We start from the raw sequence: 22,875 nt of genomic DNA on the forward strand, positions 1-22,875 counted from the left end.
TGCAAAGGTTATTGGATCTGATGGATCCGTAAGGACGTATATTGTATAAAGGCGCAATTGATTACTGAAACCAAAATACACCTTAAAACCTCTAAACATTGAAGTTTAAATTGCATTCAAATAGCTGTGGCAGATATTACCATTGTCTTCTCATCTTTTTGACAATACTTAGAACTGTCAATAGGATACTTAGAACTGACTAATCTTACTACGCTTCTAAAATAGTCCTAGTTAATGTGACTCAATAAAAAAGTGACACAAAATGAGATTATTAAATTAAAAACTAAGCATTTTGCAATACGAAAACAGACAAACTTACTGCTCATCTAATGATGACTGGTCATTACGACATAGACATCAACAAAGTCAAGGGCAGAGCTCCTAACCCGTGTCAAAGCAAAAATCAACATTAATTCAGCGGTTTTAGGTTTAATTTTGTAACATGATCCAAGAGACCAACGGCCAAGATTCAATACGTACAACAATATTAAACTCAAAATGATGAATGTTAGGCTAGGTACTTGGACTTTTAAAATCTAAATAATAATAATGGCCCTAAAATCCTTGGGCCGTTGAGTCTCACATACCCCGCGCGCCCCCTAGGCGCGGGGACCTCGTAGGAGGTTCGGCCCCGGCCCGAAAAAAAAAAAAAAAAAAAAAAAAAAAAAAAAAAAAAAAAAAAAAAAAAAAAAAAAAAAAGGTACTTGGACTTTTGCATATCTTTGGATGGCCTTATTTTTGTCATTAGATCAGTGAACGAGATCTCACTAAAATCACTCACTCACTATAGTCAGTTGGGGAACTGAACCCGGATGATTTCTACTCAAATCCGTCCCGGGAAGGCGTCCCGCCAATCTGTGCAACATTCTGTAGAGCGGTTGTAGCCGAGAACCAGAAACCAGAGTAAGTCCTCGGCAATAGACAGCGGCTTGGCTGTGCCCCTAATATTGTCCATGAGCGTAAGTAACTATTTACCATCACGTGGGCCTGTCCCACCGTCTCAATAGCCCCGATTGGGCTCCGGCCCGGTCTAGGGTAGGGCGCCGGCTAGGCGGCTGTGAGCGGCAGGAGTTTTAGGTGAGGTTCAACTCCCACATACCCCACCTGCTGCGCGGGTGGGTATCCGGCCAATTTCTCTTGTGGAAGAAAAATTATCACATGGGCTATAAGAACGTCTGCCTACAGTGGCAATAAAAGAAGCAAAAAAAACAACCTACTGGTCTATTTAGTGATAAAATGTGATGCGCGCATAAACAACACAACGTCGGTAAGCCCAATCACCGTGTCGCAGGTCGGATTTATAAACAAAATTTTCCGGTCAAATTTCGTTTCGTCGTATAGGAATTTTATCGAAATTACCTAAACTCAAACTTTATGTGCGACGCTCGGAACATATAAAACGGAAGGCGTTGAATCTTTTTGTAGTCCTGTCGGCGAAATGTTCGCCGCTTACGTTTTGTGGTAAGTTTTCTTTATAATTTGCATTTTATTGCTATGTGGATATGTAAATAAGAAGAACGTGCGATCTATTAAAATCATAGAGGTGCATATTGCGAGTCCACGCGTTTGTGAGGCAACAACTTGCCTATTTCTGCCACAAAGCAGTCACGGGTTTCCGTACGAAAAGTAAACTATTCACTCGTGAGCTAAACACCACACAGCTAAGTTCATTCGATATTGTAAAGCAGTTTGTAACATACATTATTTCTTTCCGTTTAACTGGTGGTAGTATATTACTGGTGGTAGGACCTCTTGTGAGTCCGCACGGGTAGGTACCACAGCCCTGCCTATTTCTGCCGTGAAGCAGCAATGCGTTTCGGTTTGAAGGGTGGGGCAGCCGTTGTGACTATACTGAGACCTTAGTACTTATATCTCAAGGTGTGTGGCGAATTTGCGTTGTAGATGTCTATGGGCTCTAGTAACCACTTAACATCAGGTGGGCTGTGAGCTCGTTCACACACCTAAGCACACCTAAAAATAAAAATAAACTTTTCAAGAAATCACTTAGGTTTTCAACCAAAATTTAAATTTCAATGAATTTTCATTAGAACTAGTATCAAAACTCAGGCTAATTCACATATTTATCAAAGCGATTTTGTTAGTTTGGTATATACATATATGTTTGTCGGTATGTAATGAATTCTTTGAACGTCATTTGGAGTTTGGAGAGTCTTCAAAACGCTGAATAATTTGAAAACGTTGCACACGCCTCGAGAACCGCTTACGTTACAATAATGTTACAACTTCGCTCTAATATCCGGGTCAGTATCAACAGGATATAAAAAAAATCGAATTGATTGCTAGTTACGGTAGGCAGCGGCTTGGCTCTGCCCCTGGCATTGCTGAAGTCCATGGGCGACGGTAACCACTCACCATCAGGTGGGCCGTATGCTCGTCTGCCTACAAGGGCAATAAAAAAAAAAATAAAAAAAAAATTGTTCCACTTTCCACATAAGCGTGTTTTGTTTAGTTTTGAAACTACTTATTTCCTTAAAATCAATAACTTATGAATCCATGGTATATAATGATATATATTAATAACAACTAACAACATGGATTTACAAAATTTTAAGTCACTTTAGCGAATGACATTAGGGTTTTACCTAAGAAATTCCCGTTTAGTTTACAGATGTTGAAGTAATTTTTTTATAAAGATTTTTTATTTCTATTAATCAAAATAATAGGTTGGGGAAAACGTCTTTTTTCATTATAGTAATATGTATGAACTTGTAATAAAATCTCTTTGGCTATTACTATTTGTATCTGGCTGGTTTTGGTAACATTAAAAGTTTAAATTTTAAAGAAGATAATTCCAAATTCAAATTAGGAAAATGTGTGATTTTTATTTATTTTTCGTACTGTCAAGATGAGTTAATCTGATGACGAAATTCGATACATTTTAAAATTTTACTACAAAAAAGTTAAAAATGCAATGCTAGCCGCGAAAAAAATTTGCGATGTTTATGGACCTAGTGCAGTGTCTGTGAGAGTAGCACAAATTTGGTTTAAGCGTTTTCAATCCGGAAATTTTGATGTCAAAGATGCACGTCGCTCTGGTCGCCCTATTACGGATAAAATGAATGCCATGTTTGAAAAAGTGGAGCAAGATCGGCATATCTGTAGTTACGATGTAGCTAAAGAACTGGGAATTGATCACAAAACAGTTTTGGCGCATTTGAAAAAAAAAGGGTTTGTGATTCTTTATTACGACGTAATAAAACCGAACCATTTTTGAAGAAGCTGATAACTGGTGATGAAAAGTGGATCACGTACGACAAGAAACGCGCGAAAAAAGTCGTGGTCAAAGGCCGGTTAGGCTTCGCAGACTGTGGCGAACCCCGGGTTAACTCGCAACAAGGTGATGCTGTGTGTGGTGGGATTGGAAGGGCATAATTCATTATGAGCTGTTACCACCAGGCAGGACCATCGATTCTGAACTCTACTGCAAACAATTGATGAGATTAAAGCAAGAAGTTGAGAGAAAGCGGCCGGAATTAATCAACAGAAGGGGTGTGGTTTTTCGTCATGATAACGCTAGACCTCACACATCTTTAGCCACTCAGCAAAAATTAAGAGAGCTTGACTGGGAGATTTTAATGCATCCGTCGTATAGTCCTGACCTTGCACCTTCAGATTTCTACCTGCTTCGGTCTCTTCAGAATTTTTAGGCAGTGTCAGCTTTACATCACGTGAGGACTGCCGAAACCAACTGTCGCGGTATTTTGATCAGAAGCCCCAAAATTTCAATACAATGCTCTCGGTCATTTTGTCCAGTTCCTGACAATGCCTATCGACAGTAACGCTGCTGCCATTTGGCAAAAAGATGTGATGATTTTTTATTTATTGCTTAGATGTGTGGACGAGCTCAATAGCTCAATAGCCCATACAACGTAAATGCGCCGCCCACCTTTAGATATATGTTCTAAGATTTCAGTACGGTTACAACGGCTGCCCCACCCTTCAAACCGAAACGCATTACTGCTTCACGGCAGAAACAGGCAGGGTGGTGGTACCTACCCGTGCGGACTCACAAGAGGTCCTACCACCAGTAATTACGCAAATTATAATTTTGCTGGCTTCATTTTTATTACACGATGTTATTCCTTCACCGTGGAAGTCAATCGTGAACATTTGTTGAGTACGTATTTCATTAGAAAAATTGGTACCCGCCTGAGATTCGAACACCGGTGCATCGTTCAACCAACACGAAAACATCTGACGTCTTATCCGTTAGGCCACGACGACTTCATAATTAATTCGACGTTGTTTTACTTTACTTTTTGGGTGACTACAGGACCGTTTTTTTTTGTCAAAATGTCCACCATGTCGGAAGCCTTCAAGCCAATAACCAGTCGTGTAGTGTGCACTCCGCACGCGCCATTAACGTTTGTGCGGCATTGCTACCTCATAAAAGATACAAGATGAAAGAGATACAAATGTAGTGAAACACTAATCAATAAACCTTTTTTCATTTCATTCATTCATTATCTGGTGGTAGGATGTCTTGTGAGTCCGCGCGCGTAGATACCACCACCATGCCTGTTTTCTGAAGCAGTAATGCGTTTCGGTTCGAAGGGTGGGCAGCCGTTGTAACTATACTGAGACCTTAGAACTGATATCTCAAGGTGGGTGGCAGCATTTACGTTGTAGATAAGTACAACGTAAGCTAGCGTATACCTTAAACAAAACCAGAAGTCGATAAAAGTAATCTGTATAAAATTTACAGAACAAGAATTCGTCTAATCTTTAATTAATTGAGTTTTCAAGGTCACGTTTGGAAATAACTAATATTATAACTATTTATGTCACGTACGAATCATAAACAAAATATTTTATAATATAAACAAAGAACTAATTTTTTTACGATGATAAAAACGAAGGTCATTCAATGATGGTTGGGTTCGAAGCCATTCTAATATTTGTTAGGTTATATGCAATTGGATCGTCAAAGCGCGTCTGAGTGCTTTTAGGCTTTTTTATTGCTTAAATTGGGGGACGAGCTCACAGCCCAGCTGGTGTTAAGCAGTTACCGGAGCCCATGGATATCTACAACGTAAATGCGCCACACGCCTTGAGATATCAGTTCTCATGTCTCGGTTTTTACAATACAACGGCTGCCCCCCCCCCCCTTCGAACCGAAACGCATTACTGGTTCACGACATAAATAAGCAATGTGCTTAGTGCGAGTTTTTTAACGCTGTCGATAGCGTAAAAGTTAGCTCATATTTGTATGGAATGGGATCGTTTGCGTACGTTTGCCGCTAGGGGCGCTGTTCCAACTGCATACAGAATTGGGTTAACTTTTACGCTATCGAGAACGTTAAGAAACTCGCACTAAGTACACAGGGCTTTTCAAGCACCGGTCCACGTCCTCACCGTACTTGTCGAAGACTTCGACGTGCGAACTAACCCATAGACAATAGACACAAGTCACTTGTCCCAAACATCTAGATTTTTTTCTACACTTGTGTTCAATATTTTTATTTTTTTAAGCGATTTTATGACCTGGTAACTAAGACCTTTAGGTCATATTTTATTTTAATTTATATTCTTATTTTTATGAAAAATGATAACATAGAGTGAAATTAAATGAAATGAGATGAGATGATATGGAATGAATATAAGATTAAAACTACATTTAGTGTTTGTTAAATATATATTTTTATTTCGTTATTATACGGAGAAGTATTTAGAGTCGTAAATAAGGATAAATTGTAGCATGACGTTGAGGCGATGACGTGAGTGGCATAACAGAATTAGTTCACTCTAATTTTCAAATCATAATGTTCGTTAAAGAAGCTTAACCCACTGAGTACCCCGACATGAAAACCCTTTTGTCGTGGCCGCTAAAAATTACATACCCGATCCTGTAGACCGAATGGTAAACCGTCGACGTCACCCAAAGCACGTCATTACGGATCCTCCCGATTCACTAGCGGTGCTTTTAGGTAACACAAGCACCGGCCACCGTCGAACCCGTCACGTGCAATGATGGACTCGGCGAGTAAATTAACCCACAGACACAGCCCACTGAGTTGCTCGCCGGATCTTCTCAGTGGTTCGCGTTTCCGATCCGGTGGTAGATTCTGCGAAGCACTGCTCTTGCTAGGGCCAGCGTTAGCAAACTCCGGTCTGAGCCCCGTGAGCTCACCTACACGTTAGGGCGAAGCTGATATACCTTTCCAAGCTATCAGCGTAGGTAGGAATAAAAAAAAACTGAGTTTCTCGCCGAATCTTCTAAGTGGGTCGCGATTCCGACCCGGTAGTAGACTCAGCGAAGCACTGCTCTTGCTAGTGCTAGCAATTCTCTCAGGTTGAGCCTGTGAGCTCGCCTAACGATCCGTGAGCAGTTGAAATAGCCCCTTAGGCTACCAACAATTACGTGGGGAAAATTTCAAACCGCGGCTACGTTGTCACGTACAATATCATCTATTGGCGAATAATAATACTATTTTTCTTAATTGAGAGCAACTAACCGCTTTAAAGACACGACAAGATGGAGTTATAAAAAAAAATACCGAGTAAAGCTCGGTCATCATCTACTACTATTAATTAAACACGTAAATGTTTTCAGCTTATTAATTCAGCCGATATGGGGCTGTCACGAAATGTGTTTCCCAAGCTCGTTCAAATTCGGAGCCTCAACGTCTTCGTACCAGATCGAAGGGTCCTGGAATGTCAGTGGTGAGTTGCAAAAACGTAATTCCTCTGAATTCATTTTCATACACATTTCATTCATACGGTGAAGGAATAACATCGTGTAATAAAAATCAAACCCGCAGAATTATAATTTGCGTAATTGCTGGCGGTAGGACCTCTTGTGAGTCCGCGTGGGTAGGAACCACCACCCCGCCTATTTCTGCCGTGAAGCAGTATTGCGTTTCGGCTTGAAGGGTGGGGCAGCCGTTGTAACCATACTGAGACCTTACAACTTAAATCTTAAGGTGGGTGGCGCATTTACGTCGTAGATGTCTATGGGCTCCAGTAACCACTTCTCACACTTCAGGTGTTCTATGAGCTCGTCCACCCATCGAAGCAATAAAAAAAAAGAAAGACTGGATCTCTAGACGGTTCAACTCCGAATTGCTACCGTCTTCAGCGTGTGCGCCAAAATTCAGAGATCTCCTCGTGACACAAAACCCCCTTCGCCACTTGGACTCCGGCAGCGACTTAGTGTATTGCGCAAACGAACGCTCTGAGATCGTGGTCAATGAATCATAAAAAATATGTTATTTTTTGTACGTTATTACAAAGTTAAGTCGTACACTGTGTGCATTACTGATAAAAATCTTACGTTACGGACGTTTCTTCCCGGTTAGGGTACCCCTCCGCATCGTCCCATAAGGAACTTCGTTCCAAAAAAAACAGTAGGACTATTAAGAAGAAGGATGGTCACCAGGACTAATAAGTATACCGCTCCTCAAATATATCTTATTTTTCAGTCCTTCCCTTTTTTCAGACAAAGCTCCAAGCATTTGGGATCATTTTATTCACACGCAGCCTCATAAAATCGAAGATTACTCCAACGGTGATGTTGCTTGTGACTCTTACAACCAATACTTGAAGGATATTGAGATGGCCGATCACTTGGGACTTGATTATTATAGGTAAGAAAAATTACTAATTATTTAGTACTAGCTTTTGCCCGCGACTTCGTCCGCGTGGAATAGTAACTTTGGTATAACGCTAAATTTTACCCCCCACTTCATTTACGTAGAAGTAAGTATATTTTTGAATAATAGAACGCCAAGGAGCTATTTAAGATACCAAAATCATGTTTTTAAGCCGACTTCAAAAGAGGAGGTTATTAGTGCTCCGCTCGTATTGGTCTTAGTGTGATGTTATAAGTAGCCTTTCTCAATAAATGGGCTATCTGACACTGAAAGAATTTTTCAGATCGGACCAGTAGTTCCTGAGATTAGCGCGTTCAAACAAACAAACTCTTCAGCTGTATAATATTATAATATAGATTTCTTCGCATATGTTAAATCTTATGAAGACTTTATTGTTTGACTTGATTTTATGAGCAACCGTGCTAATTGTTAATTTATTCAAGCCACCGTAAACCACTCTTGTAAAAATGACATCAAATAACTTGTCGCAATTTTTGTGGCAGCAAAGGTTAAAATATTTATTAAAAACTAATTAAAAACACGTATTTACTTATCGCCAAGTAATTAAATTTGTTATGACCACATTATTTTCTTTTTTCTTGGTGAATTCCATAGGTAGTTCAGAATCGGACGATGTACAATTGTAGTTACCAATGAAAAGAAAGAATTCTCACTCATTCCTTCAGAAAGATTCCTTCCTTCAGAGAGAAAGAAAAACGTTATTTTGTAAAGCAAATGTCATTAATTCGCCATACATTTCTTTTTTAGAACAAATTATCAATCATTATTAACTTCGTACGTAATTTTACAAGATGATTGTAAGATGTCTTAAATAAATAAAAAACAGGCTATTTAACATCAAATTGTAGATCGCGTAGCACTTAAGACTTCCGATTGTAGTCCGGACGTTTGTAAGCTAATCGAACAACGTTTCGATAGAATAAAAATATAAAAAAAAAACTTTGAGATACAGACCGAGTTAGAATGATGAAAAAGAAAAATAATCTAGACAAATCAATGATTAATAGCATTATGTCTGGCATTGTATATTCGCAGATTCTCCATATCATGGCCAAGACTGTTACCCGAAGGGTTTTGTACGAAGATCAGTAAAGATGGCAAACAATACTACGATAACCTGATTAATGGACTACTGAAAAAGGGAGTCCAGCCATTGGTGACTTTGTATCATTGGGATTTACCGCAGAAGCTTCAGGATTTGGGTAATATTTGTCTCTTGTAATTTGTGCGCGTATCAAAGGATACCTAGGGCGCCGAACCTTTGCATTAGACGCCTTCAGCTCTAACACTAGGAGTAGGTTTATGGACCCCGATAACAGTACTCGTCGAACTCGACAAAGAGTTCGACGTGCAACCTAACCCATGCATCAGCCCGCTGAGTTTCTCACCGGATCTTCTCAGCGGGTCGTGATTCCGATCCAGTAGTACATTCATTCGTGAAGCAGCTGCTCTTGAGTTGTTAGGTCTCCTTCGGGGGCGCTCGGGCAGCTGTTAGCAAATCCCACCCCTCCTAGCTGAGCATATACTCGCTCTCCTGTCCTGGTGAAGCTAAAAACGCTTCTGGGCTACCAGTAATCACTCATTCAAAATAATATAAAAACCTAAGACGTGTGTGTTGCGAGCTAAAAACAAAAGTATTCTGGTGGTAGACAGGCTGAACAGATTCAGATCAACACACCTTTCCAAGCCACGACATTTGATTACTTTAAAGAAAAAACAGTGTGAGCTCACCAGCTCAGCCACTAATGTTTGATGATATACAGTTTTCATTATTCCGTTTATAATAGTTAGTAATAATTTGCTTTTATTTTCCTACCTAGGAACTGGTAATACAATTTTTTTAGAGTCCGCACAATTAGTACCATCGTCCCATATATTTCTACTACCAATCAAGCTCCGATCTTAAGGTTGCAAGTGCTATTTAAAACGCAACTGTAACTAAAACAAAATGTTACGAGTGATGGGCCAAATTCAAGCCTGTGAACCTCGTGAGCCCTTATCAACGGGCTTAAGCTAATAAAATCTTATTCTGTATAAAAACCATAGGTATTGGAGTAGTAAGTGTACTGGTGTTAGGGCATGTTAACTGGTGGTAAGGGCATGTTGTGGGCCCGTAAGGGCAGGTATCACCAACCTGCCTATTACCGCCGTGAAGCGTCAATGCGTATCGGTTTGAAGGGGAAAACTAAACAACGACGAATCAAAGGCGATATGGAATGAAGGTTGGAAATTTGTGTCATCCACCGCACTCAACAGATACTGCGCCGAAAGAATTCTGCTTTTTCCAAAGTCTGGACAATAGTTTTTAGTTTAATTAAGTTATATTATTTGTTTACAAAATAGGGTGGGGTAGGTTACAAAATAGGGTTTGTTGTTTCCCGTACAGCTTCTTCAAAAAGGACGTTGAAAAATTAGCGTTTAAAAAAATGACTTTAACTATCTTCTAAACGACAATGCAAGTCAAACTAATAATAGCGTATTAAATAACTTCGCTGCAGAAATAAGCAGATCCTGAACAACGACTACCGCTGGTGTTCCAAGATATTCAGTTGTGTTTTCAGTAGGCCACTTGCGCAAACTTTGCGATTTAATAAAACGTTGCGGTAATGTCATTCATTATTTACCCTGAAATTAACGGGACCTGACTTGATTCTCATTTGGTATGTTCAATCTATACATGTATTTGATTCTGTAAAAGATGCGTCTCTCTCTCTCTCTCTCTCTCTCTTCGATCGGTTCCTCACTGCTGAGGATCGTGACTCCGTCCGATTTCGTCAACCAACTGTCTCCATCGATCCCGCCCTGCAGCCCGGTGGAGTGCGTCGCTGATAGGTATCCCCAGTTCCTCCGCTATTTGGTCCGACCATCGTTTGGGACCTCTACCCCTAGGCCTTTTTCCCTCTATTTTAAAAGATGCGTATTGCTCTTAATTTCCAATTTGTTGCTTCCTCGTGAGACTAGTCACGATAGCCATTTGTATAAATAAAAATGAATTTCTGTTCGTTATTCTCGCTAAAATCGAGAACGGCTGGACTGATTTGGCTAACTTTGCTCCTGAATTATTTGTGGAAGTCCATGAGAAGGTTTAAAAGTTTAGATAAATATGAAAATGCTCGGAATGAAATAAAAATAACAATTTTGTTTTTCCTTTGATGTGTCCCCCGTCGGACGGATTCCTTTTGTTTCTAAGTTTATTTTATACAAAATCTTAGGTCTTTTATTTATCGATTGAGGCACTATGAAGTCTGCCGGGTCAGCTAGTTTAATATAATTTTGTTACAGGAGGTTGGGCCAATCCTGAAATGTCAGAATGGTTTGCCGATTACGCGGACGTAGTATTCTCTCTGTACGGAGATAGAGTGAAGCTTTGGATCACGATCAATGAGCCGGTGCTTATTTGTGATTTCACGTATAATAGTGGGCCCCATGCTCCTGGAATCGATGAACCCGAATTAGGCCCTTACTTATGCACCAAGACTGTACTAATGGCCCACGCTAAGGCTTACCATATATATAACAAGAAATATAAGCCATTGTATAAAGGTTGGTATGAAAAGCACTTAAAATTGGTATTAAGAGCACCAAAACGGATATGTGCATTACAATGCAACATCTTTTTTTTAATCGCTAGATGGGTGGACGAGCTCATAGCCCACCTGATGTTAAGTGGTTACTAGAACCCATAGACATACACAACGTAAATGCGCCACCCACTTTGAGATATAAGTTCTAAGGTCTCAGTATAGTTACAACGGCTGCCCCACCCTTCAAACCGAAATGCATTACTGCTTCACGGCAGAAATAGGCAGGGTGGTGGTACCTACCCACGCGGACTCACAAGAGGTGATATCGATATATCCTAAGCCCCATAAGATCACGTCAAGATCATTGACAGCTCTTGCGTGACTATTTCGCGGCAGAGGTAGGCCGAATGGCGTTACCTATCTATGCGGACTTACAAAACGTCCAACCGTCAGTGACTCCGCAAATGTAACATCCAAATCAGCCAAACCGCAACTTAGAGCACTTCTTAAATATGTACGCATTTTCTTATTGGTACCATTGGTGCCTGCGGGATTTTAGCATTGGCATAGTATTATTGCTCGATAGGAGTACAAAGGATATCCTATCTTTTACGCCAAAACCAGCTTTGAATTCCACATACCACGCCTACCAATGTCAAGGTGGAATTTCTGCTACTTTCTCGCCATCCAAAAAGGTAGCAATATAATATATATTACAATATAATATTCAGACTTTGACTTCAAATATCGAAGATGGGTGAGAGCATTCATATTGTGGTTTCATTCTATGGGCTCTGATGGGCCCTGATGGGCTCTGATGGGCTCTGATGGGCTAAACGCAGCTGTAACTGAACCAAAATGTTACGAGTGATGGGCCGAATTTATGCCTGTGTATTTTGTGAGCCCTTATCAACGGGATTAAGCTAATAAAATCTTATTCTCTATGAAAACCATAGGTATTGGAGTAGTGCGTGTACTGGTGTTACGACCTCTTGTGAGTCCGCACGGGTAGGTACCACCACCCTGCCTATTTTTGCTGAGAAGCAGTAATTCGTTTCGGTTTGAAGGGTGGGGCAGCAATGTTGTAACTATACTGAAACCTTAGAACTTATATCTCAAGGTGGGTGGCGCATTTAAGTTGTAGGTGTCTATGAGCTCCAGCAACCACTTAACATCAGGTGGGCTGTGAGCATATTTTTTAAAGTCAATCGGCTAAGACCGCTTTTCCTCAACATCCCGCCTCCTAGCTTAAAACATGAGAAAGCGGGCCTCAAGATTGACTCTGTCTAACTAAGAGGGAATATCTTCCAACGTCCTCAAACCTTACTGAAGGTAAATATATTTACATTTCGGGAGGCACTTGTGTTGAGTGCTAGCTTGATATTTAAAGGTCCCTTTTTGTCCAGGTAAAGTCTCCATCGCTAATAACGTCGTTTACTTTGGTGCAAAAACTGACGATGACAAGGAAATCACTGATCTATGCAACCAGTATAGCGTAAGCCTTTTAATTGTTAGCATTATTCGGTAAATTTACTGGTGGTAGGACCTCTTGTGAGTCCGCGCGGGTGGGTACCACCACCCTGCCTGTTTCTGCCGTGAAGCAGTAATGCGTTTCGGTTTGAAGGGTGGGGCAGCCGTTGTAACTAAACTTGAGACCTTAGAACTTATATCTCAAGGTGGGTGGCGCTTTACGTTGTGGATGTCTATGGGCTCCAGTGACCACTTAATACCAGGTGGGCTGTGAGCTCGTCCACCCATATAACCAATAAAAAAAAATATATCTATATATTAATACGTGAAGCAAAAACTTTGTATCCCTTTTTACGAAAATTGCGCGGACGGAGGAGTATGAAACTTTCCACACTTATAGAGAATATAGAGAAGGAGTGCACAATGCTATTTTTTTTTTAAAATAATGCATAAAAGATACATTAAAGCAATAAAGAAAACATTACACACACTACATACCATGTATTTGACGCACACACGCATGCATACTATTTATTGTCAAACTTTTGTTCTTGACGTCTGTTGTCAAATTGAGATTAAATATTGTTTGACTTTATTAATATTTTTTATAGTGTAGCCTTGGCGAAATTTGTGACTATAGAAGTATAAAATACAATCATAATAGTGTACAAACTTACAATTTCAATTAATTATAGTCGAATTGGTGTGCAATCATTTTGGAGGTTTATTAGCCTACTGGTACCACGCTGGCTAGACGGGTTGGTGCAGGGTTTAATTTCGAGTTTTCCTTCTCTCACACTAGTAAATATTGTGTGTTATGCTTTCCCTTTTGTCGCCTCTTACTATGCTTATTATGCTTAGCGTTTGTGGACTATGAGAAAGCCTTTGATTCCGTCGAAACATGGGCGGTCCTTAGATCTCTCCAGCGGTGCCGTATTGACCACCGGTACATCGAAGTATTGAAGTGTTTGTATAATAACGCCACCATGTCAGTCCGAGTACAGGAGCATTGCACGAAGGAAATCCGAAACTGTTTATCACTGCTCTGGAGGATTCCTTCAAGCTCCTGGAATGGCAAGGACTTGGCATCAATATTAACGGCGAATACATCACTCATCTTCGGTTTGCCGATGACATCGTGGTCATGGCAGAGTCGCTGGAAGGCTTAGGGCGTATGCTCGGTGACCTCAGTAGGGTTTCTCAACAAGTGGGTCTTAAAATGAACATGGACAAAACAAAAATCATGTACAATGTCCATGTTGCACCCACCATAGTTACTGTTGGGAGCTCTACTCTTGAAGTTGTTGACGAATATATATACCTAGGACAGGCAGTCCGATTAGGTAGGTCCAACTTTGAGAGAGAGGTCAGTAGACGGATCCAACTCGGCTGGGCAGCGTTCGGTAAACTGCACAACGTCTTCTCGTCCAAAATACCTCGGTGCCTTAAGACAAAGGCGTACAACCAATGTGTGTTACCAGTGATGACTTACGGCTCGGAGACGTGGTGCTTCACTAGGGATCTTTTTAGAAGGCTCAAAGTCGCGCAGCGAGCTATGGAGAGGGCTATGCTCGGCATTTCTCTACGTGATCGAATCCGAAATGAGGAGATCCGTAGAAGAACGAAGGTTGCTGACATAGCCCGTAGAATTAGTGAACTGAAGTGGCAATGGGCCGGCCACATAGCACGAAGAGAGGACGGTCGATGGGGCAGAAAGATCCTGGAGTGGCGACCACGTACCGGCAAGCGCAGTGTGGCACGGCCACCTACTAGGTAACTAGATGGACCGACGACCTAGTAAAAAGCGCTGGGTCTAGTTGGATGCAGGTGGCAATGGACCGGTCGCACTGGAAATCTATTGGAGAGGCCTATGTTCAGCAGTGGACGGCGATAGGCTGAAATGATGATGATGATGATAGTCGAATTTCGACTACTGCGGGACCTCTAGTATATATTAATATACATACAATAATACACCGTTTAATATTCGTGTTTTGAAAAACTTTCAGTACGGGCGTTACCTGCACCCAGTATTCTCCAAGAGAGGCGGATGGCCCCCCAGTCTCGTGATGTTTATGAATAAAATCAGCGCAGAGGGAGGACATCCACGTTCCAGATTACCATCCTTGTCAAAACGCGAAATCGAACTTATCAGAGGTTTGATCTAGTATCTATTTCTGCCGTGAAGCAGTAATGCGTTTCGGTTTGAAGGGTGGGGCAGCCGTTGTAACTATACTTGAGACCTTAGAACTTATATCTCAAGGTGGGTATCGCATTTACGTTGTGGACGTCTATAGGCTCCAGTAACCACTTAACACCAGATGGGCTGTAATTTCGTCCACCCATCAAAGAATATTTATGATGCCTATTTATGACATGACACTACCTATACTTAAGGCAAAAAAAAAGTACTTATAGCACTTTCAATTTTCGCGGCTACTTATATTATAAACAATACTTTAACCTGTCCTTACCAGTATTATAATTACTTTTCGGCTATGTTTGCAAGCGTCAACTTCATATACGATATTGGTAGCAGAAAAATCTGTCTACACGTCCTTACGGATCCTTCGGATCCAGTAGCTCTTGCATTAGACACCTTTAGCTCTAACACTAGGAGCAGGCTTAGGGACCCCGGTAACCGTACTCGTTGAACTCGGCAAAGACTTCGACGTGTAAAATAACCTAAGCTTCAGCCCGCTGAGTTTCTCGCCGGATTTTCTCAGCGGGTCGTGATTCCGATCCGGTAGTAGATTCATTCGCGAAACAGCTACTCCTTGAGCTGTTAAGTCTCTTTTGGAGGCGCTCGGGTAGCTGTTAGCAAATCCCACCCCTTCTGGCTGAGCCCTTGCTTGCCCACCTGTTAAAACTGGAGAGGCCTCTGGGCCACCAGTGATCCCTCAATCTTTTAAAAAAACAAAACGAGTAGAAAGAGAGTCAAACAAGAACGCATTACTGCTTCACGACTGAAATAGGTAAGGTGGGAGCACTTACCCGTGCGATTACAAGTAGCTTTAGAGTTTAATCTCCTATTTTTAAGCTATTGCATAGCTTTTATCGCGGGCTTTGAGCGCGGCGACCGAATCAAGAAATGCCATAACGAAAATAAAACCTAACACCCCCCACTCTGCTTACCATGTAGCTCGCGTTCAACACATTCACACGTTGCGCTTGTGTAATGTTTGTGAATAAGCGCGCGGCATGACGTCGCACTGCATGCGCATCGTGAAAAGTCTGCCCGTCTCTCTCTCGCGCGGTCTAGCTTATGAGTGTGAAGGGCACAGTTAATGTTTCGCTTTTGTTAATGTTTATAAATATATTGTTTTAATATTAAATTATTATTGTCCAATTATAATAGCATAAGTTGATAAAAATGCTATCCAATAGCGTTACCGCGGCAGTCCCCGAGTGCCATTAGTCTTTTTTTTTATAATCTGTATACGAATCACCTGAATTAATAGTACAATGTTCAAATGTCGACGCACAAAACCTTAGTAGTTCGTGCTCACGGAAGTAGTTAAACATTACAAACGTAAAAAATATTATAATGACAATTAAAAAAAAAACACAAGACTAAAACGTATAAGTAGGTACCTAGTTTAATTTAACTTCACAATGTTTATTCTTTAGGTACTTACGACTTCTTCGGATTGAACTACTACACCAGTCGTTTGGTGAGAAAAGCCCGAGCCAATGAAACTTCAGAAAAATCACCCAGAAAGCTTCTGGAGTCGCGTGCGATTTTCGAACACTACCCAAACAGCACTGAAGGATATCCTGAACCGTTTAGTGTATGTTCTCTGATATTAGATATTACTCTTTTTTTTTATTGCTTTGATGGGTGGACGAGCTCACAGCCCACCTGCTGTTAAGTGGTTACTGGAGCCCATAGACATCTACGACGTAAATGCGCCACCCATCTTGAGATATAAGTCTAAGGTCTCAAGTATAGTTACAACGGCTGCCCCACCCTTCAAACCGAAACGCGTTACTGCTTCACGCCAGAAATAGACAGGGCGGTGGTACCTACCCGCGCGGACTCACAAGAGGTCCTACCACCAGTAATTACGCAAATTATAATTTTGCGGGTTTCATTTATTTTATTTTATTTATACTTATTGTACACACAAAGAAAATACAATAAAAAACAGATTTAAAGAATGTCTAAATACTATGTACAAAGGCGAGCTTAACTCATTCATGAGTTTTCTTCCAGCAAACCAATAGCAGAGTGAAATACGATGTATAAGAGGGGAATAGTGTACAATATAAAAGCTATTAAAGCATGATTTCTAAACTAAGCTTTAAAAAAAAAAAAAATCTAATATAAAATGAAAAATACATATAAATAAACATACATAAAACAATAACTTAAATACAATTAAAGTGACAGGAAATGTTTCTTCATTTGACTCTTAAAAACTTCTAGAGAGGAACTAGCACGAATAGGTTGAGGGAGATAATTCCATAATCGCACTGCTTGTATTGTGAAAGAGCCACTATAGCGACTAGAACTGTGAACTGTTTTATTTTTATTACACGATGTTATTCCTCCACCGTGGAAGTCAATCGTGAACATTTGTTGGGTACGTATTTAATTAGAAAAATTGGTATCCGCCTGCGGAATTCGAACACCGGTGCATCGCTCAACAAGAATGCACCGGACGTCTTATCCCTTAGACCAAGACTCATTAGGGAACATTGGGGTTCGCGTACTTATAGATGTTCAATTGAAGAATCAAAGGCCAATTTACATACAACTCAATACATTTCACTGCGTTCAAAACCACTGCATACAATATATCAGATTACCGTTTTTTAATGTCGTAATCTGTTGCTTATATTGTTGCTTATTCATTAAAATTTTACAGTCGTACCCTGAAGGGCTTCGAAATACAATAAATTGGGTCAGGAAAAATTATGGGGAGCAAAACATAATCATTACGGAAAACGGCTACTCCTCTTTTGAAGACGACCTCAACGACTATAAAAGGATCGCTTACATTGAGAAGCATTTGGAACAAGTTTGTATATATATTTTTTTAACATTGATATCGTGACATGTGATATAGATTTGTTAATTGTTTGTGAAACTTTTATTACATCGTCTCAAACTGTTTTGTCTGTGTGTCGCATGTCGCGTGACGGTCGGCCGCGGAGTAGGGATAAAGTGAAAAGCGCTCGTCAGAGCAGTCACGGCCAATATGGCGCCGCCTACAGTTCGCAGCAGCTGACCGTGCAGTGTATAGACTATTGCTCATTTGTGCCAGTGCTCCACGCTATTTTGTTTATTTTTGTCAGTGTTTAATATAAATGTTGTTTGTCAGAGTTATATATCTATAATGTGAAAAAAAGTTTCACTTTTACCGTGGTTTCAGAAAACCACAAAATCCTTTTTTTTATACGGTTTTATTTACTTTTTGCGTACTAACAAAACTCACCTCTCTCTAGTCATTCCCGACAAATACTTCGAAATTACGTTTGGACTTATCTTTCTGATACATGCGCCATTTAGAGAGAAATGTCTGTCGCGACGGCCAGCAGAGTCTATCGAGAAACTTGTTGTTCAGGGTAGGGTCAATGGTAAGAGATCTCGTGGACGAATCCCCATGCGCTGGACTGATCAGGTGAAAGACCTTACTGAAACCCCACTTAACGAGTGTGTGCGCCAAGCATTAGTTCGCAAACTATGGAAAACATCTGTCAAGGCTTTAATAAGCAAGAATTCCACATGACCACGACTGGTCTGCCAAGAGCAACCGACTATGATGATACTGTAAATATTGTTCTATGGTAAAACGTGGGCAGACAACCAATGAGGTAGACCGATGACCTGGTTAAAATAGCTGGTTCTTTTTTTTTTTTTTTTCCTACCTAAGCTGATAGCCCTAGTGGCTATTTCAGCGTAACCCTAACTTTAGTAGGTGAGCTCACGGGGCTCAAACCTAATGACGTTGCTAACACGAACCCTAGCAAGAGCCGTGCTTCGCAGAATCTACCACCGGATCGGAAACGCGACCCACTGAGAAGATCCGGCGAGAAACTCAGTGGGCTGTGTCTGAGAGTTAATTTACTCGTCGAGCCCTTCGTCGCAAGCGACGGGTTCGACGAGAACGGTGACCGGTGCTTGAAGTACCTAAAAGCACCGTTAGTGGATCGGGAGGATCCGAGATGACGTGTTTTGGGCGACGTCGACTGCTTTCCATTCGGTCCGCAGGATCGGGAATGTAGTTACCGGCGGCCACGATGAGAGGGTTCTCGTGTCGTGCCGCTTTATCGAAGTGGAATAGCTGGTAAGGATTGGATGCGAAAGCCAATAGACCAAAACGAATGTAGTGCATATGAAGAGACCTACACTCAGCATTGGGTGGACAAGGTTTGAAGTAGAGATGCCGTACTGCAGCTGAAATAACGACCAGCCTGAAAATTGGGCGCGTCTGACCAAACATAGCTCTTTTAAAGATTCGTCATAAAAAATACTAAAAAAAAAAACCAACAAAATACGCTTTTATAGAAAATTCAACAAAAAAATAGAAAATAAAGTTTAATAAATTTGAATTAAAAATAGTGTAAGAAAAAAATATTTGATTGTAAAAAAAGCGTGGCGTGCTCGGTGCCAGTAGCTATAAATATTTTATGAACAGATATGAATAGAAAGGTTATTTTGGTAATATCCTGAAAAACACGGTCTGAAGTCTGAAGCTAATAAAAGTGTATTAAAAACTGGAACCTTAGTGTTTTGTATGACAATTTTGCTTCACACACCAAAATGGCATTAACATTTCTTGCCTATGGGTGCCACTGACTTCGCACCTAAGGTCCGCGAATAAATCTGCCTGTGAGCTGAGATTCTGACATCTAATGAATAAACAGTACAGTAGAAGTTGCTAGGTAGACCGACCGCCCGAATATTAATGTCCGAAACTTTTATATACGAAAGCTCAACATCACAATAGCTTCTGTGAAATATATTCTATGATATAGCTATTCGATACAAATTCAAAAAACAAACTCATTTTCTTTTAGATCCTACTTAGCATTCACGAGGATGGAGCTAAAATATTTGGATACTGTTACTGGTCGTTAATGGATAACTTTGAATGGACGAGTGGATATACGTAAGTCAGATCGGTCATATCTAGTTCCCTCGGTTTTTCTTCTTCTTTTTCTCCACCTTATCCCACTAGATGGGGTAGGCACAGCTAATTTTTCTCTTCCATTCTGTTCTATCAGCCGTCATCTCAACACTTACTCCTCTCTCTCTCTCTCATATCGTCATTCACACACTCCATCCATGTCTACTTCGGTCGACCTCTTCCCCCTTGCCTACCATTTCCATACATCTCCTAGTCACATGCATCTTCTCTCTACGCATCACATGTCCATACCACGCTTTTTATGATTTCTATTGGATGTTGCTTCAACTTTGTGGTGAATGAAAACATTGAAGCTGTAACATAACAATGCGTACAGTAATTTTCACGCAAGACTGACTTAGGGAGTGTGATAGGTATGTCAATGCTATTCTTATAACGCTACAAATAAAAAGCTTTTATATTGGATATTTCATCGCTCCCATAAACTAGAGCGTAGAGTTGCCATGCTCAGAAATAAATAAATAGGATGTAGACAACAATTCGAAAAGCTTCCGAAAAATCTACGGTCACTTTCAAAAAAAAAGTTTCGATAAAGAGAAAGAGTTATATCTGCAGACAAGCCCAACGGCTGTTAGGTGGTTACCAGAGCTCATAGATATCACCAACAGCCATCTAGAGACCTGAAGTCTCAACTTTTTTTCCCTTTTCCCTACCTGTACTTATAGCCTTGAGAGGCTATTTCGGCTTCTCTTTGACGTATAGCTCAAGGAGCTCTAACCGGGACCCTGGCCCTAGCAATAGCAGTGCTTCGCAGAATCTACCACTGGATCGGAAACGCGACCCACTAAAAAGATCCGGCGAGAAACTCTATGGGCTGTCTGTAGGTTAATTCACTCGTCGAGCTCTTCGTCGCAAGCAACCGGTTCGACGAGGATGATAACCGGTGCTTGTGGTACCTAAAAGCACCGTTAATAGACCAGGAGGATCCGTAATGACGTGTTAGTCTCAACTGTATTGTGCAATTGTGCTGCTGTGGGTCCCTTTGAGCCGTTGAAAGAGACAACATGGTGGAGCCTACCTATGTCGCATAATACGGCCTACCACTATGATAGAGCTTTCAGGAGTTGTTCTGAGTCTTAGAATGCGAGACTGGAAGCAAATAACACCTATAAAGAATCATGTTACTTTTTTTTTATTGCTTAGATGGGTGGACGTGCTCACGGCCCACCTGGTGTTAAGTGTCTACCGGAGCCCTTAGACACCTACAACGTAAATCCCGCCACACACCTTGAGATATTTATTCTAGTGTCTCAGTTTTTAAAGTACAACGGCTGCCCCAGCTTTCAAACCGAAACGCATTACTGCTTTACGACAGAAACAGGCGGGGTGGTGGTACCTACTCGTGCCTAAAACACGTAACTGATGTCTGCATACAGCTTTAAATATGTTTTAATTAATTAAAATAATGTGTTTAATTAATTTTTGATCTTTTCAGACCAAAATTCGGCTTATATAAAGTCGATTTTACCGACAAAAACCGTAAGCGCACCCCAAGAATTTCATCTCAATACTATTCACATGTCATCAAGAGCAGATCTATTGATTCCAAAAAATTTATATCAAAGTCCGAAGACACGTTGTAAAGAAATATAATATGGTCAAAATTAAGTAATATTTTATTTTAACAATACGCGTCTTCATATATGAATTCTGATTTTACGTTTTTAAAATAAATAATTAAGTATATAAATAAAAAAATATTTATTAATTTGGATTATTTTTTTGACAATTCACTTTTGAAACCGTAACTATCGTTTCTTGAAACCATATTTTTAAATTAACTTTTATTATAAACACATAATAAATTATATACGAACTAGTTAAGGTACATCCTAATGATTAGGCACTATATAGAACTTATTGTCTTATAATATAATTAGTAATATATTAATACGTGAAGCAAAAACTTTGTATCCCTTTTTACGAAAATTGCGCGGGCGGAGGAGTATGAAATTTTCCACACTTATAGAGAATATAGAGAAGAAGTGCACAATGCTAATATTTTTTTTAATAATGCATAAAAGATACATTAAATCAATAAAGAAAACATTACACACACTACATACCATGTATTTGACGCACACACGCATGCATACTATTTATTGTCAAACTTTGGTTCTTGACGTCTGTGGTCAAATTGAGAATAGATTAAATATTGTTTATCTTTATTAATATTTTTTTATAGAAGTATAAAATACAATCCTAATAGTGTACTTACAATTCCAATTATAGTCGAATTTCGACTACTGCGGGACCTCTAGTAATTAGTAATTTCATAATCAAGTAAATAGTTGATTCATATTCCGTTATACTTTAAATATTTTATTGGCGCCTTCCGCTTGACAGCTTCCGGCGCAATATACCTTTAATGTTATATAATTCGATATTATTAAACAATAATTGTACATAAATAATCATTAAGAATAATTAAGATAAACAATGTTTAATATTACCTATTAAGTTTGTATCTAAATAGGTCAAGATGATTGTATAAATACCGGCGGTTAGCATATTTCTGATTGATTCGTATTCTATCCGTCCTAATAATGTGTTATTAAAAGAGAATAAATTATTTCGTGCGGATGTAAAGTTGTCGCCGCCGCCCTGATAATCCTTTAACAATTTATTCCCATTGTTGATGTAGTATGTGTATGTAAGTATATTAGTATGTATTATATGTAAGTATATTTCATATTATATATATTTTATTTATTGTATGTATATATTTTATATAATAATGTATTATCAGTAGTACACCGCAACATACCTGCTATATTTTTATATTTTCCAGAATTTCTGTAATTTAAACGGTTGTCTGGAAGAGATCGCTTTTAGCGATAAGACCGCCTATTGTACAAATGTATCGTGATTGTTTTTCGAATGTAAATTGTGTTTTGGTGTGCATTAAAGTGTATTCTCTCTCTCTCTCTCTTTCTCTCTCCCACCATAAAACAAATAGATACAAAGAAACAAAACAAATAAAATAAAGCATCTCGAACCTTCGAAAGTGTTACCGGCTCATATCGACTCCATACACCAGCATCAGTACTGGCCAGTCATTCGGCCGTCTGGTGTAGTGGTAAGTGACAT

General features: G+C 39.9%; 1 protein-coding gene across 1 annotated transcript; it reads left to right on the top strand.

Moving 5' to 3' along the window:
* The first annotated feature begins 1,425 nt into the window (after positions 1-1,425).
* LOC101737396 (myrosinase 1) lies at positions 1,426-21,393 on the top strand. Its single transcript, XM_021347984.3, has 11 exons — positions 1,426-1,461; positions 6,575-6,684; positions 7,460-7,607; positions 8,670-8,836; positions 10,917-11,177; positions 12,565-12,653; positions 14,638-14,785; positions 16,259-16,419; positions 17,500-17,652; positions 19,655-19,746; positions 21,221-21,393. Exons 1-11 carry the CDS (start codon positions 1,439-1,441, stop codon positions 21,366-21,368), a joined length of 1,500 nt encoding a protein of 499 aa, XP_021203659.2. The 5' UTR covers positions 1,426-1,438; the 3' UTR covers positions 21,369-21,393.
* Positions 21,394-22,875: the final 1,482 nt, after the last annotated feature.

This window comes from Bombyx mori, chromosome 20, assembly GCF_030269925.1.
Source record: "Bombyx mori chromosome 20, ASM3026992v2".
Lineage (NCBI taxonomy): Eukaryota > Metazoa > Arthropoda > Insecta > Lepidoptera > Bombycidae > Bombyx > Bombyx mori.

Bases quoted from the DNA above. Each gene is read 5' to 3' on its own strand.
- LOC101737396 (XM_021347984.3), top strand. From the start codon at position 1,439: ATGTTCGCCGCTTACGTTTTGTG. The intron at 6,685-7,459 runs GTGAGTTGCAAA...CCCTTTTTTCAG, and splicing joins AGGGTCCTGGAATGTCAGTG to ACAAAGCTCCAAGCATTTGG. The intron at 17,653-19,654 runs GTTTGTATATAT...ATTTTCTTTTAG, and splicing joins TTGAGAAGCATTTGGAACAA to ATCCTACTTAGCATTCACGA.